We start from the raw sequence: 16,551 nt of genomic DNA, 5'->3' as shown, positions 1-16,551 counted from the left end.
TCTCTCCACACACACCATCAACACGCTCATCTCTCCACACACCATCAACACGTTCATCTCTCCACACACATCCACACGTTCATCTCTCCACACACACCATCAACACGCTCATCTCTCCACACACCATCAACACGTTCATCTCTCCTCATCTAACCCCATCCCCTCCACATCTTTTCTCCCTTTTTAAAAAAATCTACAATGATGTTCCCTGTCTCTCTTTTTTTTCCTTTTCTGCATCAAAATGATAATCTGACACATTATTCCTTCTGTCTTTCATTCTCCTGTTCCTCTTCTCCAGGGCACAGTATTGTCATTAGCACATTGAATAATAACATTGGGACCACATCCTCTCCTGCTGTACAGTATCAGACTCAGCTCTGTTCTGCCATATGTCACCATCTCTACACCTACCTGCACTGGTGGCCCACTGTGTCACAGTCTACTCTGTTTCAGACATAGTTCCAGCCCCCTGAGATCACTGAGCACTGCTGTAACTATTGTTCTGTGATGACATAATATGATGACTTATTTTTAATTTGGTTGTATTTTACCCCCTTATTTTCCCCAATTTCGATCTTGTCTCATTGCTGCAACTCCCCAACTGTCTCGGGAGGCAAAGGTCGAGTGATGCGTCCTCCGAAACATGTCCCGCCAAACTGTGCTTCTTAACACCGGCCCGCACCAATGTGTTGGAGGAAACCCCGTTCAACTGACTAGCAAGGTCAACCTGCAAGCGTCCGGCCCGCCACAAAGAGTCGCTAAAGCGCGATGAGCCAAGTAAAGCCAAACCCTCCCCTAACCCGGATGACGCTGGGCCAATTGTGCGCCGCCCAATGGGACTCCCGATCACGGCCGGTTGTGACACAGCCTGGGAACGAACCCGGGTCGGTAATGACGCCTCTAGCACTGCGATGCAGTGCCTCAGACCGCTGCACCACTATGGAGGCCCTGCTATGCTGACTGTTTCATTCTCATCCATTTCATTATATTGCATTACGTTGATCTTAGGCCTAGACATTCATTGTTTATGTGAATCTACAGCAGAGAGACTCCAAATTCCACAGTGTGTTTCTGACCTGGAGAGAACACACACACACACACACACACACACACACACACGGAAAAGAAAAGGCCCTGCTGTAGACGTGTTTGGCCCATTAGGACTGATAGTGTCTTCATGGTGTACCCACTACTGCTAACAGTGTCTGGTGATGTGCAGCACACCGCTCTGTTCTCCTATTACTCAGCATAATACACAGAACGGCAGGCATTAACATTGCTTTAAAACGAGTTCAGACAATCCTGGATGACAAACAAATGTAGTTATATTAGTTTGGATTGTGTGAAACAATCCATAAACTATATACACTACTGTACTCATGTTGTAGGTTTTATATCACCATATTGAAAAAGAATTCCTGCTAATGTGGCTGGCTGAATGGTAATTGGGCTGAAGAGTCACAAAGCTGTGAGGCAGTCCATTGGGTTCACATTTTTACTAAGTCACAATTCCAGACAGAACATCGGCTTGATTGACAAATCAAACACCAGAATGAAACTAAAATCACAGAAAACAATTTGAAAAATAATTCTAAATGATTGAGGATAAAACTCACTGACGTACCGAGCGAGGAGAGTAGTATCCCATTTGAAGACGAGGGGTAACATGACATGGTGAGGACCCAGCACAAACACAGAAAAACACCGAAACCTTCCACCCTCATCATCCTCACTAGCATCCCTTGACATTCGTCATACACTGAATCTGCATCCCACTCATCTCCTCAATTTCTTTGGAACACTTGACCTTTTCTATGGCTCCACCCTGTGGTCATTTATGAGAGGTGCAGGACTCTAGACGACAGCAATGGGAACAGACTGAGGCAGGATCAGAATTTACACACAGAAACAGTAAGCAGCCTCAAACGATAAAGGGAGAGGAGAGATAGCAGGCAGAGAGGCAATAGAGAGAGGTCAATTTGAGAGTAATCATATCTGATGATCCCTGCACCAACTGTATTGTCTTCTACAGAGAATATCCTTTTCATCTTTTAAGTGGGCTCCATTCATTTCTATAGAGAAATAAAACGTCACTCAGTTCCAGTGTTGCTATGCTGCACAGACACTGTGCCCCAGCACTCATCCACTGAGCGTTACATCATCCAGATTATCTTCATGTATCATCCGATAAAAGGCCCTCCAGAAATCCATAGAGGTCAGTAGATCCCTGACAATGTATCTCCGCAGCACGCATTCACATCCTCCCGTAACTTTCTTCTGCCTCTTCACAGTTCAGACAGGACAGAACAGCAGTGAGCCTCTCCTGGTAACATCCCTCTCGCAGTGCAGAGTCCCTCCTCAGCTCCACTCACAGTCTAAAAGGGAGAGTCTGACCTTGACCCTTAGCAGAGGTCAGAGACGTAGTCAAAGTCTTTGAAGCAGTCCTGGTCCTTGCGGGAGAGGGTGCGGCGTTCGCGGGGCGGCGTGAGGGCGGGGGTCTCGGCGGTGAACTCCTCGTCAAAGTTGCTGACGTCCTCCCTCCCCCTGATGTTGGGGACGAACGGGGGCGGGAGCCGCCTCTGCAGCAGCGCTTCCCAGTCCATACTCTGAGAGGGGGAACAGAGAGACCAGATTGGTTCATAGAATCATCTATGCAGCTGAAAACAGCAGCCCGTGACGTGACAGTACCACATAGAGTTGGAGCAGATGCTGGAGCTATTTTACAGGCTCACTGATTACATAACAAGAGTTTAATCAGTGGTTTATAAGGAATGTTAACTAATGACATGTGTGTCTGTGTTTGAGGGAGAGAGAAAGAGAGCGAGAGAGAGGGAACTTGAGAGAGAGAAAGAGAGCGAGAGAGAGGGAACTTGAGAGAGAGAAAGAGAGCGAGAGAGAGGGAACTTGAGAGAGACTCACCCTAAAGAGAGGCTGTTTCTTGACCTCATCAGCATTTTTCTCACCAGAGCCTAGGCGCCGCTCCGGGTTCCTCCTCAACAACTGGAAACAGAAAACAACAAACACCTCAACCCAGACATAACAACTCAGCACAGACCCAACATCAGCTAGCAACACACACAGATGGCAAACAGCTGAAAAAACATCAGAAACACTTTCACAGAAAACCCACTGACTGAAAACTAGAAGCAAAATGGCTCCACCTTTACAGTGACCAAACTGACCATGTCAATCAATGAGATTCTCTCTTGCTCCACTGGTGATTGGTGGGATGTGAATGTTGGGGGAGGAGCTTACCCGTCTCATGATGGCGATGGCCTCTGTGGAGAGGAAGCGAGGGTAGCGCACCTCGTCATTCACTATGCTGTCAAACACCTCCTCTTCATCATCACCTGGGAATGGAGACTGACACACATAGACCACACTGTCACGCTCACAGCCATCCATTTAACCTATTATGGCGCCCCGGTGATGTGGCCGGGGAATGCCACTGTTTGGAGTGTAAGCCACACCCCACAACCAGCATGTTTAGGCTGCAGCAAGCTAGGCTGCAGTGCCAAGCCCCACACCTGAAGCCACTCAGCCTCGTTAGGCTGCAATACACCTGGGGCATATAAGGTGCACGTTCAGTTCAGCACGAGAAGAGGAGCTACTGGCTGAATTCTGCAGGCTGAGTGTTACAGACATTTGGGAAAAGCTCCTGGCTGGATGCCGACGGCTGAGCTCTATAGACATTTGTTTGAAGCCCATGGACATTGTGAAGCTGGTAAGCTGGGTAGCAGCCCAGCTAGTTTTAAGTTCAGTTAAGCCCTGTGTGGGAGAGTGTTGTGTTTTCAGTTACAGTTTGAGAACTATCTTTGTGACCATTTTATTTTGAATAAATATGCCAGCTTGGCTTAAGTTGTGCCTCTGTGTTGGACTTCTGTCATTATTACTCATCATTGCCATCCAACCAGCCATGCCTAGTGAGTCGTTACACTATATTAGTTCATGTAACATATGGCTCAAACACACACCACTTTATGTAATATAGACTAAAGGCTTAAAGTATATATTACTGGCTTAAAGTATATATTTCTTTAAAGGTGAGGGCTTAACTCATTAAAGGGATTCTCCGGTACGTTTGTATACTTTTTAGCCAGTAGTTCTGAAAGTGGTCCCCTGAAATTGCCCCTCTCTCGCTCTGCTATGGGTGCCTCTTGCTAGCTGTCACTCATATGGCGAGGGGCTGAAGCTCATTGGTTGAACTCGATTTTGCTAGGGGGCTGGACCATGTGAGGGGAAAATGGTATAGCACAGCTTCCAGAAGTAGGGATTTCGTGGCTAATTGATGTAAGACAGTTATTCTCCGAATTAATTATGCATGTATGAACTACACATTGACACATCCAGCCCAAAGCTGGAGGTTTAAAATATATTTTAATAGTCGCCAAAGTTCCAGAGCATGTCTTAATAATAAGGCTAGATATGTATGAGGTCATATTTATATAATTCTCTGAAGAGGTTTTTAGAGTCAAGTTTCTTACCTCTCCAACCAGCATCTCATACACCAGTACTCCCAGGCCCCACCAGTCCACTGCCCTGGTGTAGGAGGTGTCTGTCAGAACCTCTGGAGCCAGGAACTCAGGAGTACCACAGAACGTACTGGTCCTGTCCCCATAGCCCATACCTGGGGAAGTAGAGAGAGATCAGGAATGACAAGGGAAGAAAAGAGAAGCAGTGAGAGAGAGGTTGTTGTGAGAGAAAAACAGAGAGAGGAAGGAGAGCGAGAGAGACACAAACTGTCAGAAATATAGAAAAACATGAGCACATTAGCAAAAAGAGGCTTCAATAAAAAGACTCAAAAGTACTCTAAACTACAACCGCTATGACCTTGCATCCTTACAGAGCTCTGGAGACATGATGAATAAGTTATAGAGAACATACCCTCTTTGCAGAGCCCGAAGTCTGCGATCTTCACATAGCCCTGTGTATCTAGCAACAAGTTATCGAGTTTAAGGTCCCTGAGGAGGAGGGATGAAGATTCATTCAAAATTGATGAGTACTCTGAGGATGAAGGGGTAGGAGGATGAGAGGGTGCCTGTCTTTCATGTCTACCCAGAATACTCACCGGTACACAATCTTATGGTCATGAAGAAACTGAAGGCCCAAAACCACACAGGCAGCGTAGAACCTGCAGGACAAACAGACAAACAGACTCACACACAAATAGTCAAGACATACACACACGACAGTAACAGCAGACCGTGGATGGATATGAGTACGCATACAGTACACAACCATATGAACAGAAATATACATATCTAAAAGCATGCCTGCTCCTCCCCCATGTTCCGTTACACATTCAGTAGAACACAGCAACACACAGCGGTACCCACACGGCTCGGGGCTCTGTAAAGACGTCTGCGTGGATGTGCATCATGAGGTCACCCCCAGCCGTGTACTCCATGACGAAGCACACGTGTTCTGGGGTCTGGAAACATGCAAACAGGTTGACCAGGAAGGGATGGTGGGAGCTGTTCACCGTCTCAAAAATACGCTTCTCACACATCAGACTGAGGAGAGGGAGAGAGGAGAGGCAGAGAGGAGAGGGAGAGAGGAGAGGGAGAGGGAGAGAGGAGAGGGAGAGGGGAGAGGGAGAGAGGAGAGGCAGAGAGGAGAGGGAGAGAGGAGAGGGAGAGAGGAGAGGGAGAGGGAGAGGGAGAGAGGAGAGGGAGAGAGGAGAGAGAGGAGAGAGGAGAGAGGAGAGGGAGAGAGGAGAGGGAGAGAGGGAGAGGGAGAGGGAGAGAGGAGAGGGAGGAGAGGAGAGGGAGAGGGAGAGAGAGAGGGAGAGGGAGAGAGGAGAGGGAGAGAGGAGAGAGGAGAGAGAGAGAGGAGAGAGGAGAGGAGAGGGAGAGAGGAGAGGGAGAGAGGAGAGGGAGAGAGGAGAGGGAGAGAGGAGAGGGAGAGGGAGAGAGGAGAGGAGAGAGAGAGAGGAGAGAGGAGAGGGAGGGGAGAGAGGAGAGGGAGAGAGGAGAGGGAGAGGGAGAGAGGAGAGGGAGAGAGAGAGGGAGAGGGAGAGAGGAGAGGGAGAGAGGAGAGAGGAGAGGGAGAGAGGAGAGGGAGAGAGGAGAGGGAGAGGGAGAGAGGAGAGGAGAGAGGAGAGGGAGAGAGGAGAGGAGAGAGGAGAGAGGAGAGGGAGAGGGAGAGGAGAGAGGAGAGGAGAGAGAGGAGAGGGAGAGAGGAGAGGGAGAGAGGAGAGAATGATAGAAGACAACAGGAAAGAGAGGCAATTGTCTAATGTCAAGTACAGTATGTAAACACACAGTTAAATTGTACAGTGTATATGTTTGCCATGGTTTGTTGCTGATCAGTTTTGTGTTGACAATTATTTTGTGGCACACTGTATATAAAACTAGACAATCCAGTCATAGTAATTTCACCATGATGGAGGTCATATATTGTCAGAGAGAGGCATGATATAGTTGGCCTTTGTTCTGTCTTGGCCTGTGTTGCATTCTAGTGTTGATCCATACCTGTCCACTTCGTCCCGCGCCACAATGTCTCCCTTCTTCAGGGCTTTGATAGCGTACACACTGCCTGTCCTCTTGTACTCTGACAACAACACCTGGAAAACACCAGTGGTTCATCTGAATCTCTACCTAAATCCTCTGGATGGACAACCTCCTAACAAAGGGGGGATATTTAAAATGTGAGGACACATACTTTGCCAAAGTGTCCCCTGCCCAGCACAGCGATCAGCTTGAAGTCCTGCAGACACAGAGGGCCTTTGCTCTGTCTAATACCAGGACACAAAGAAAATAATAATGATCACAATCACTGAAATAGTGTTTACTTTACCATGTTGAATGGTCATCTGCTAGCTGAAGAAACAGGATGCAGTATTATCTGTTTTGTGCCGACCTAGCACTTCTATAGAGAGCATGTTGCTGTTTTACATGTCTCCGTGGCTACAGTAACGTGTTATGGAGGAGGTCAGGTCATGTGGCCATATTGTGAGTGGGTGTGTTTCCCCAGCATCATACTGTGGGGGCCATATTGTGAGAGGATGTACTCAGGTGTGAGTGTGAAGACACACTGTGCCAACTTTGCATGGTGCTGTACCTGTGCAGGGAACTCGTGGATAGGGTTCTGGTTGGCCGCTCATGGGCGAGGTCCGGAGGGGACAAGGGCTCAATCACAGGCTGTTCCTGAGAGTGAGAGAAAGAGAGAGAGAGAAAGAGGGAAGAGGGATAGATAGAGAGAATGAGGAAGAAGGTGAGAGAGGGAGAAGGAAAAACAGAGACAGGGCAACAGTAATTTTGTCCCTCATCATTATTAGTAGCCTGTTCCCTGCTGGCTGGCAGGCTGGCTGCTCAATCCCCTCTCCTCTTCCTCGTTCCCTCATTACTGTTAATTAGTTCTCTAAAAACACCAGAGTAACTAATCCAGTAATCCCCCAGCCCCACTGACCATACCATCTGTTACCAAGGCCCTCCCTTCCTCCGCATCTCTCACCCTCTCCCTCCCTCTGTCCCTCTCTCTCTGTCCTCTCATGACAATCATGTTTTACACACTGGGAATCTAACACAGATTGGGCTTTGATCGAATTAAAACTCCTTCAATCCAATTTGGTCTAATTAGTATGGAATTCTCCCTTTCCCCTCTTATTGTTACCTCTCTCCTCTCCTTCCTCCCAGGCCCTGCTCTGTCTAGCTCCAGATTCATCCTAGGCTAATAGTCCAATATGACTGAACCACTGTTTTCTAGTCAAAGGCTTTCTGGAGGGAACGGCCAAAGGGAATGTGATACTACAGAGATGGCTATCAGATGATTATCACTCCATTGCCACATCCTCCCTCCCTCCCCCATCCTCCCATCCCTCTCTTCATCCCTTCCTTCTCTTCTTCTCACCAGGTGGGGTGTGTCAACAACGTCTCTCCTGATCTCAGGTCTCGGAGGAGAGTCGCTCTCCAGAGTCAGCTTCTCCACTGAGATCTCCCTACGACACACACAGAAACACCCGTCAACAGTTTCCCATGTACAGTATATGTTGTGCTTGCTGTCTGAAGCATTAAAGAGGTGTGAGAAAGGGTATCTCTGTGTGTGTGTGTACAGTACCCAGAATGTGAGCGTGAGTGTGTGTGTGGGGTGTAGCTGGGAACGTTGTTTCCAGTAGGGATGGCGTTCCTCAGTAGGCGGACCCAGGTGGCGATGTCAACATTCATCTGACGAGCACGCAGGAACGCTTTACCTGCAACATACCCAACACACACATGGCAGTAACCGCAACACACACACAGCACAACATAAACACAAGGCAATAAGATATACTGATAAACACAAATCCCCCTGAAATGCAATCTATCCTGTTCACGCAGAAACTTTTAACATGGTTTACTCAATCCATTAGGACTGCCCAGATTGCACTGAAGAAGTTTCAACCCTGACGCACTCAAGTTGTCATACTCCAAAGCATTAAACCACCTGAACCCATCAGATGAATCCACAGCACTGCTAATTCCAACACTAGATGGCAATACAGAGCACAGAGAGATACAAAGTTACAAAGTGGGTTCTGGGTGGAGGTTGCATGTAGTCACATATCTAGAACCTCCCCCAATCCTAATGTGACCCATTAGGGGTGAAACACTAAACTGACTGTAGATCAGTGTCTAGGGGGCAACTCCATGCTACTCAGTGGGGAAGCAGTGGGGCGTCAGTGAGATGATGCAGGTGTGAGCCCTATAGGGATGCTGGGATACATGGAGCCAGGCTTGGCAGCTGCTGACAACATAAAGAACAAGATGGGGCTTTATCTAAGAGTTTACACATACTAACACAACACACTGTTCTGAGAAAAACTTATCTTACCATGCTGTTTGGAGAAAACCTTTTGTCTCTGCAGTCTTGGGCCTCTCTCTATGACTGGGTTGAAGAACATTACCTGAAATACACATATCAGTGGAGACTCCTCAGAGGAGAAAGGGGAGGACCATCCTCCTCAGTGAATTTAATAAAAAAAAAAAAAAGTGAAACATCTAAAAAAAGTTATCCTTTTTAGAGAAAACTATACTACATATATTCACGTAACCACATAATTGATTAAAACACACTGCTTTGCAATGGTCTACAGTAGCTTCAACAGCACTCTGTAGGGTAGCACCATAGTCTAGCCGGTAGTTTCCACCCTCTGGGTACATTGACTTCAATATAAAACCTAGGAGGCTCATGGTTCTCACCACATTCCATAGACTTACACATCCAGAGGACGTCCTCCAACCTATCAGAGCTCTTGCAGCATGAACTGCAAGATAATTAATCTAGTAAAGCATAAACTACAGCTAGCTAGCACTGCAGTGCTTAAAACAAATGTAATGAGTAGTTGACTCAGAGGGAAAAAAATTGAACAAATACATTTCTTAAAAAATGAAGAAGCAAGATAGAGATATTTCATATTTTTTTCACTTTCACTTACTTAGCTAGCGAACGCAGCTAGCTAGTTTAGTCTACTTAAACACCCGACTCAAACAGAGAGGGATGCCATGTTCGCTAGCTGGCTATGGAGATCCAACACTGGAACTCTTCCAAGTCAAGGTAAGCTTTTGGTTTTATTCATTTACTGCCACCGGTGCCCGCCGGTGTAACTGCTAAACTGCTTGCTGACTACACTGTATGTAGTGGGTTAACTAACGTGTTAGTTTTAGTAGCTATGTTGACTATGATGTTAGCTAATAATGGTGACAATGATGTAGGCTGTGTGTAGCGGTTATGATATGAAGGTTTGGCTTAGAAAGATTTTTTCGCTTGGTCACAGACAGCTGATGTGTTTGTGGTGCACTGAAGTCCACAAGCGAAGGGAAAGGGTGAGAGGAGGAGAGCACATGGATGCAATTAAAGCTACAACGATCAAAGTGATCATACTGTTTGTATGTGGCTGCTATGAAAGTGACCTGTGTTTGCAGGTGATCAGGGGTGCATTCATTCCGCCGATTCAGTTGAAAAGCATTCTTAAATGGAAGCAAACGGAACGAAATGGGGATAAACATATTTAAATTTGTCCAATAGAAACTCTTGTTTGCAACTGTTGGACTAATGATTACACCCTAGATCAGCTAGATGCTGGCAAGAGTGTGCAAGGTGGTATTGAATGTGTCACTGTCTGTCACCTCAACTCAAATTTATCTCGACCTGTACACCTACGTTGTAAACTTTCATTCATAGGCTAGGTTGTAGCAACCTTATGATGGGTATAAGGAAAATTTGAGAATCATGTAGTAGCCGAAACCCATCGATGTTACATTGAGCTGGGTGAATGGAATATGAATGACAGTCATCCAATATGCTGTAATAGAAATAAGGCCATGCTCATAAAACAAAATATGCATCCTCCCTTATCTTAAATAGCATTGATCGCCACTGACACATACAGTACCAGTCAAAAGTTTGGACACACTTACTCATTCAAGGGTTTTTCTTATTTTTAAAAAAATATTTTCTACATTGTATAATAATAGTGAAGACATCAAAACTATGAAATAACACATATGGAATCATGTGGTAACCAAAAAAAGTGTTAAACAAATCAAAATATATTTTATATTTGAGATTCTTCAAAGCAGCCACCCTTTGCCTTGAGGACAGCTTTGCACACTCTTGGCATCCTCTCAACCAGATTCACCTGGAATGCTTTTCCAACAGTCTTGAAGGAGTTCCCATATATGCTGAGCACTTGGCTGCTTTTCTTCACTCTGCGGTCCGACTCATCCCAAACCATCTCAATTTGGTTGAGGTCGGGGGATTGTGGAGGCCAGGTCATCTGATGCAGCACTCCATCACTCTCCTTGGTAAAATAGCCCTTACACAGCCTGGAGGTGTGTTGGTTCATTGCCCTGTTGAAAAACAAATTATATTCCCACTAAGTGCAAACCATATGAGATGGCGTATTGCTGCAGAATGCTGTGGTAGCCATGCTGGTTAAGTGTGTTTAGAATTCTAAATAAATCACTGACAGTGTCACCAGCAAAGCACCCCCACACCATAAAACCTCCATGCTTTACGGTGGGAAATACACATGAGGAGATCATCCGTTCACCCACACCGAGTCTCACAAAGACACGGCGGTTGGAACCAAAACTGTCTAATTTGGACTCCAGACCAAAGGACAAATTTCCACCGGTCTAATGTCCATTGCTCATGTTTCTTAGTAAGCAAGACTCTTCTTCTTATTGGTGTTCTTTAGTAGTGGTTTCTTTGCAGCAATTCACCATGAAGGCCTGATCCACGTAGTCTCCTCTGAAGAGTTGATGTTGAGATGTGTCTGTTACTTGAACTCTGTGAAGCATTTATTTGGGCTGCAATTTCTGAGGCTGGTAACTCTAATGAACTTATCCTCTGCAGCAGAGGTAACTCTGGGTCTTCCTTTCCTGTGGCGGTCCTCATGAGAGCCAGTTTCATCATAGCGCTTTATGTTTTTTGCGACTGCACTTGAATAAACTTTCAAAGTTCTTGAAATTATCCATATTGACTGACCATGTCTTAAAGTTATGATGGACTGTCGTTTCTCTTTGCTTATTTGAGCTGTTCTTGACATAATTTGGACTTGGTCTTTTACCAAATAGGGCTATCTTCTGTATACCACCCCTACCTTGACACAACACAACTGATTGGCTCAAACGCATTAAGAAGGAAACAAATTCCACAACTTAACTTTTAACAAAATGCATTCCAGGTGCATTCCAGGTGACTACCTCATGAAGCTGGTTGAGAGAATTCCAAGAGTGTGCAAAGCTGTCATCAAGGCAAAGGGTGGTTACTAAAAACTAAAATATATTTTTATTTGTTTAACCCTTTTTTGCTTACTACATGATTCCATATGTTATTTCATAGATTTGATGTCTTCATTATTATTCTACAATGTAGAAAATAGTAAAAATAAAGAAAAACCCTTGAATGAGTAGGTGTATCAAAACTTTTGACTGGTACTGTATAGTTCAGTATTGAGCAGGGATGTATGTGTTGGTGCGTGTGTGTGCATGTTCGCATGTCTCTGTCTGTGTATGCGTGCATGTGTGTATGTGCGTGTGTATACACGTGTGTATTCATGGCGGGGTGTGTGTACCTCTGCCAGCAGCAGGCCCTGAGGCTCCAGCTCCAGCTGAACTTTGTGTCTCTGGTTGTCCAGGAAGTCCTCCAGCTTCAGGTACTTGAGAGCACACAGGGAGCGGTAGTCCCTCCAGTACACTGCTATCTCCATCTCCCTGGACTGGGACGAAACACAGGTCAACACACATACTGTTTCATCCATAGGTGTACATACACTTCTTTTCCCGCTCTCTCAATTCTCAATGTGCCTCTCTCGCTCTCAATTCAATGCAAGGGGCTTTATTGGCATGGGAAACATATGTTAACATTCTCTCTCTGTGTGTGTTGTGTTAGTGTAATGTAATATCTTACTCTCTCCAGTTCTACAGTGAATGTCTGGTCCCAGGCCTGCTCTCCCACTGTCTTCCAGCACGTCTGTCCCACCACTGTGTTCTCCAGCTTCAACACCGCACTCACCTCCGCTGTTCAACACAATACCATAACACATGTTTAGAAACTCACTACACAACACAAATGGACAGATATGTGAACCCCCTCCACACACACACACTTACAGGAGAGTTCGTCGGTCTTGCCGGGGATCCTGAGGCTCATGCTGCTGGTGCTGCGGCTGTAGAGACCACTGAGTTTGAAGGAGCGTCCGTCCCCTGGGCTGTAGCACGGCAAGACCACCGGGGTTCCTCTACTGCGCCCCGGGACCACCTCCAACACCCCCACACAGCCCAGCAGACGCACCTGCAGGGTACCTAGGAGCGAGATAGAGAGAGATGATATGTGATGTTTGAGTAGAAGTGAGAGAATCATACCTGGTCAGTGATAGGGTATAGAGAGGCTGTAAGAGTCAGTGATAGGGTATAGAGAGGCTGTAAGAGTCAGTGATAGGGTATAGAGAGCCTGTAAGAGTCAGTGATAGGGTATAGAGAGGCTGTAAGAGTCAGTGATAGGGTATAGAGAGGCTGTAAGAGTCAGTGATAGGGTATAGAGAGGCTGTAAGAGTCAGTGATAGGGTATAGAGAGGCTGTAAGAGTCAGTGATAGGGTATAGAGAGGCTGTAAGAGTCAGTGATAGGGTATAGAGAGGCTGTAAGAGTCAGTAATAGGGTATATAGAGGCTGTAAGAGTCAGTGATAGGGTATAGAGAGGCTGTAAGAGTCAGTAATAGGGTATATAGAGGCTGTAAGAGTCAGTAATAGGGTATATAGAGGCTGTAAGAGTCAGTGATAGGGTATAGAGAGGCTGTAAGAGTCAGTGATAGGGTTTAGAGAGGCTGTAAGAGTCAGTGATAGGGTTTAGAGAGGCTGTAAGAGTCAGTGATAGGGTATAGAGAGGCTGTAAGAGTCAGTGATAGGGTATAGAGAGGCTGTAAGAGTCAGTGATAGGGTATAGAGAGGCTGTAAGAGTCAGTGATAAGGGTATAGAGAGGCTGTAAGAGTCAGTGATAGGGTATAGAGAGGCTGTAAGAGTCAGTGATAGGGTATAGAGAGGCTGTAAGAGTCAGTGATAGGGTATAGAGAGGCTGTAAGAGTCAGTGATAGGGTTTAGAGAGGCTGTAAGAGTCAGTGATAGGGTATAGAGAGGCTGTAAGAGTCAGTGATAGGGTATAGAGAGGCTGTAAGAGTCAGTGATAGGGTATAGAGAGGCTGTAAGAGTCAGTGATAGGATATAGAGAGGCTGTAAGAGTCAGTAATAAACTATAGAGAGGCTGTAAGAGTCAGTAATAGGGTATAGAGAGGCTGTAAGAGTCAGTGATAGGGTATAGAGAGGCTGTAAGAGTCAGTGATAGGGTATAGAGAGGCTGTAAGAGTCAGTGATAGGGTTTAGAGAGGCTGTAAGAGTCAGTGATAGGATATAGAGAGGCTGTAAGAGTCAGTAATAAACTATAGAGAGGCTGTAAGAGTCAGTAATAGGGTATAGAGAGGCTGTAAGAGTCAGTGATAGGGTATAGAGAGGCTGTAAGAGTCAGTGATAGGGTTTAGAGAGGCTGTAAGAGTCAGTGATAGGGTTTAGAGAGGCTGTAAGAGTCAGTGATAGGATATAGAGAGGCTGTAAGAGTCAGTAATAAACTATAGAGAGGCTGTAAGAGTCAGTAATAGGGTATAGAGAGGCTGTAAGAGTCAGTGATAGGGTATAGAGAGGCTGTAAGAGTCAGTGATAGGGTTTAGAGAGGCTGTAAGAGTCAGTGATAGGGTATAGAGAGGCTGTAAGAGTCAGTGATAGGGTATAGAGAGGCTGTAAGAGTCAGGGATAGGGTATAGAGAGGCTGTAAGAGTCAGTGATAGGGTATAGAGAGGCTGTAAGAGTCAGTGATAGGGTATAGAGAGGCTGTAAGAGTCAGTGATAGGATATAGAGAGGCTGTAAGAGTCAGTAATAAACTATAGAGAGGCTGTAAGAGTCAGTAATAGGGTATAGAGAGGCTGTAAGAGTCAGTGATAGGGTATAGAGAGGCTGTAAGAGTCAGTGATAGGGTTTAGAGAGGCTGTAAGAGTCAGTGATAGGGTATAGAGAGGCTGTAAGAGTCAGTGATAGGGTATAGAGAGGCTGTAAGAGTCAGTGATAGGGTATAGAGAGGCTGTAAGAGTCAGTGATAGGGTATAGAGAGGCTGTAAGAGTCAGTGATAGGGTATAGAGAGGCTGTAAGAGTCAGGGATAGGGTATAGAGAGGCTGTAAGAGTCAGTGATAGGGTTTAGAGAGGCTGTAAGAGTCAGTGATAGGGTTTAGAGAGGCTGTAAGAGTCAGGGATAGGGTATAGAGAGGCTGTAAGAGTCAGTGATAGGGTTTAGAGAGGCTGTAAGAGTCAGTGATAGGGTATAGAGAGGCTGTAAAGTCAGTGATAGGGTATAGAGAGGCTGTAAGAGTCAGTGATAGGGTATAGAGAGGCTGTAAGAGTCAGGGATAGGGTATAGAGAGGCTGTAAGAGTCAGTGATAGGGTTTAGAGAGGCTGTAAGAGTCAGTGATAGGGTTTAGAGAGGCTGTAAGAGTCAGGGATAGGGTATAGAGAGGCTGTAAGAGTCAGTGATAGGGTTTAGAGAGGCTGTAAGAGTCAGTGATAGGGTATAGAGAGGCTGTAAGAGTCAGTGATAGGGTTTAGAGAGGCTGTAAGAGTCAGTGATAGGGTATAGAGAGGCTGTAAGAGTCAGTGATAGGGTATAGAGAGGCTGTAAGAGTCAGTGATAGGATATAGAGAGGCTGTAAGAGTCAGGGATAGGGTATAGAGAGGCTGTAAGAGTCAGTGATAGGGTTTAGAGAGGCTGTAAGAGTCAGTGATAGGGTTTAGAGAGGCTGTAAGAGTCAGGGATAGGGTATAGAGAGGCTGTAAGAGTCAGTGATAGGGTTTAGAGAGGCTGTAAGAGTCAGTGATAGGGTATAGAGAGGCTGTAAGAGTCAGTGATAGGGTTTAGAGAGGCTGTAAGAGTCAGTGATAGGGTATAGAGAGGCTGTAAGAGTCAGTGATAGGGTATAGAGAGGCTGTAAGAGTCAGTGATAGGATATAGAGAGGCTGTAAGAGTCAGTGATAGGGTTTAGAGAGGCTGTAAGAGTCAGTGATAGGGTTTAGAGAGGCTGTAAGAGTCAGGGATAGGGTATAGAGAGGCTGTAAGAGTCAGTGATAGGATATAGAGAGGTTGTAAGAGTCAGTGATAGGGTATAGAGAAGCTGTAAGAGTCAGTGATAGGGTATAGAGAGGCTGTAAGAGTCAGTGATAGGGTATAGAGAGGCTGTAAGAGTCAGTGATAGGGTATAGAGAGGCTGTAAGAGTCAGTGATAGGGTATAGAGAAGCTGTAAGAGTCAGTGATAGGGTATAGAGAGGCTGTAAGAGTCAGTGATAGGGTATAGAGAGGCTGTAAGAGTCAGTGATAGGGTATAGAGAGCCTGTAAGAGTCAGTGATAGGGTATAGAGAGCCTGTAAGAGTCAGTGATAGACTATGAGTGTATGTACCAGTGAGTGGGGAGGGCTTGCAGAGGGTGCTGTACTGGTTGTGTACATAGGGGGTTCCGTGTCTGGAGCTGAAGGCTGAGGAGGAGGCCAGCACCAGCTCTTCCTTGATGAGGCAGGCCTTGGGGTGGTCGTCCGCCAACTCCAGCAGATGCTGCTCCAGAGAGCTTCTCAGCAGGTCACAGCGCTGGGACGACTCACTCAGACCACACTGGGCCTGGGGGGAGAGAGGAGAGAGGGGGGGTTACAATGGTGTGAGTGTTTGTGTGTGTGTGCATTTAAATGTGCCCTAAATGGTGTGTGTTTTTTGTGTGTTTGTGTGTGTGTATTAAATGTGCGTTCATGTGTGAGATCCATACAGTAGTCTTGTGTGTGAACTCTGACCTCTGACATGGCCTTCTTGTCCTGGACCTTCCCTACTCCCAGCAGCCTCAGCATGTTCTTGGCTCCCTCAGCCATGGCGTGCTCCACACGGTAATGATGCCACAGCTCCTCCACACGCAGCTCCACCCCACACGTGTCTGGCTTACCTGGGGAGCGTGATAACAAACCATTTACTGACCCCTTGGCTTTTT

General features: G+C 46.1%; 1 protein-coding gene across 3 annotated transcripts in view; it reads right to left on the bottom strand.

Annotated features, from left to right (window-relative positions):
• Nucleotides 1-1,481: 1,481 nt before the first annotated feature.
• LOC115170534 (serine/threonine-protein kinase N1) overlaps nucleotides 1,482-16,551 on the bottom strand; it is a 44,300-nt gene continuing 29,230 nt past the window's right edge. The window contains exons 6-23 of one of the 3 annotated variants that reach the window (XM_029726757.1): nucleotides 16,361-16,506; nucleotides 15,980-16,193; nucleotides 12,597-12,788; nucleotides 12,394-12,503; nucleotides 12,059-12,202; nucleotides 8,812-8,884; nucleotides 8,059-8,191; nucleotides 7,852-7,939; nucleotides 7,063-7,148; nucleotides 6,664-6,736; nucleotides 6,474-6,565; nucleotides 5,337-5,513; nucleotides 5,069-5,131; nucleotides 4,885-4,961; nucleotides 4,485-4,627; nucleotides 3,256-3,363; nucleotides 2,920-3,000; nucleotides 1,482-2,606 (exon numbers count right to left, since the gene is read on the bottom strand). In XM_029726757.1, coding sequence (XP_029582617.1) covers nucleotides 2,403-2,606; nucleotides 2,920-3,000; nucleotides 3,256-3,363; nucleotides 4,485-4,627; nucleotides 4,885-4,961; nucleotides 5,069-5,131; nucleotides 5,337-5,513; nucleotides 6,474-6,565; nucleotides 6,664-6,736; nucleotides 7,063-7,148; nucleotides 7,852-7,939; nucleotides 8,059-8,191; nucleotides 8,812-8,884; nucleotides 12,059-12,202; nucleotides 12,394-12,503; nucleotides 12,597-12,788; nucleotides 15,980-16,193; nucleotides 16,361-16,506 — 2,204 coding nt within the window. In that variant the 3' untranslated portion in view covers nucleotides 1,482-2,402. Of the gene's footprint in view, nucleotides 2,607-2,919; nucleotides 3,001-3,255; nucleotides 3,364-4,484; nucleotides 4,628-4,884; nucleotides 4,962-5,068; nucleotides 5,132-5,336; nucleotides 5,514-6,473; nucleotides 6,566-6,663; nucleotides 6,737-7,062; nucleotides 7,149-7,851; nucleotides 7,940-8,058; nucleotides 8,192-8,811; nucleotides 8,885-12,058; nucleotides 12,203-12,393; nucleotides 12,504-12,596; nucleotides 12,789-15,979; nucleotides 16,194-16,360; nucleotides 16,507-16,551 lie in introns of those variants that run through there. The other 2 variants (XM_029726758.1, XR_003871052.1) reach the window with 2 other exon arrangements.

This window comes from Salmo trutta, chromosome 32 (assembly GCF_901001165.1).
Source record: "Salmo trutta chromosome 32, fSalTru1.1, whole genome shotgun sequence".
Classification (NCBI taxonomy): Eukaryota; Metazoa; Chordata; class Actinopteri; order Salmoniformes; family Salmonidae; genus Salmo; species Salmo trutta.
The sequence above is the reverse complement of the archived record's forward strand: the minus strand, read 5'-3'. Positions and strand labels throughout refer to the sequence as shown.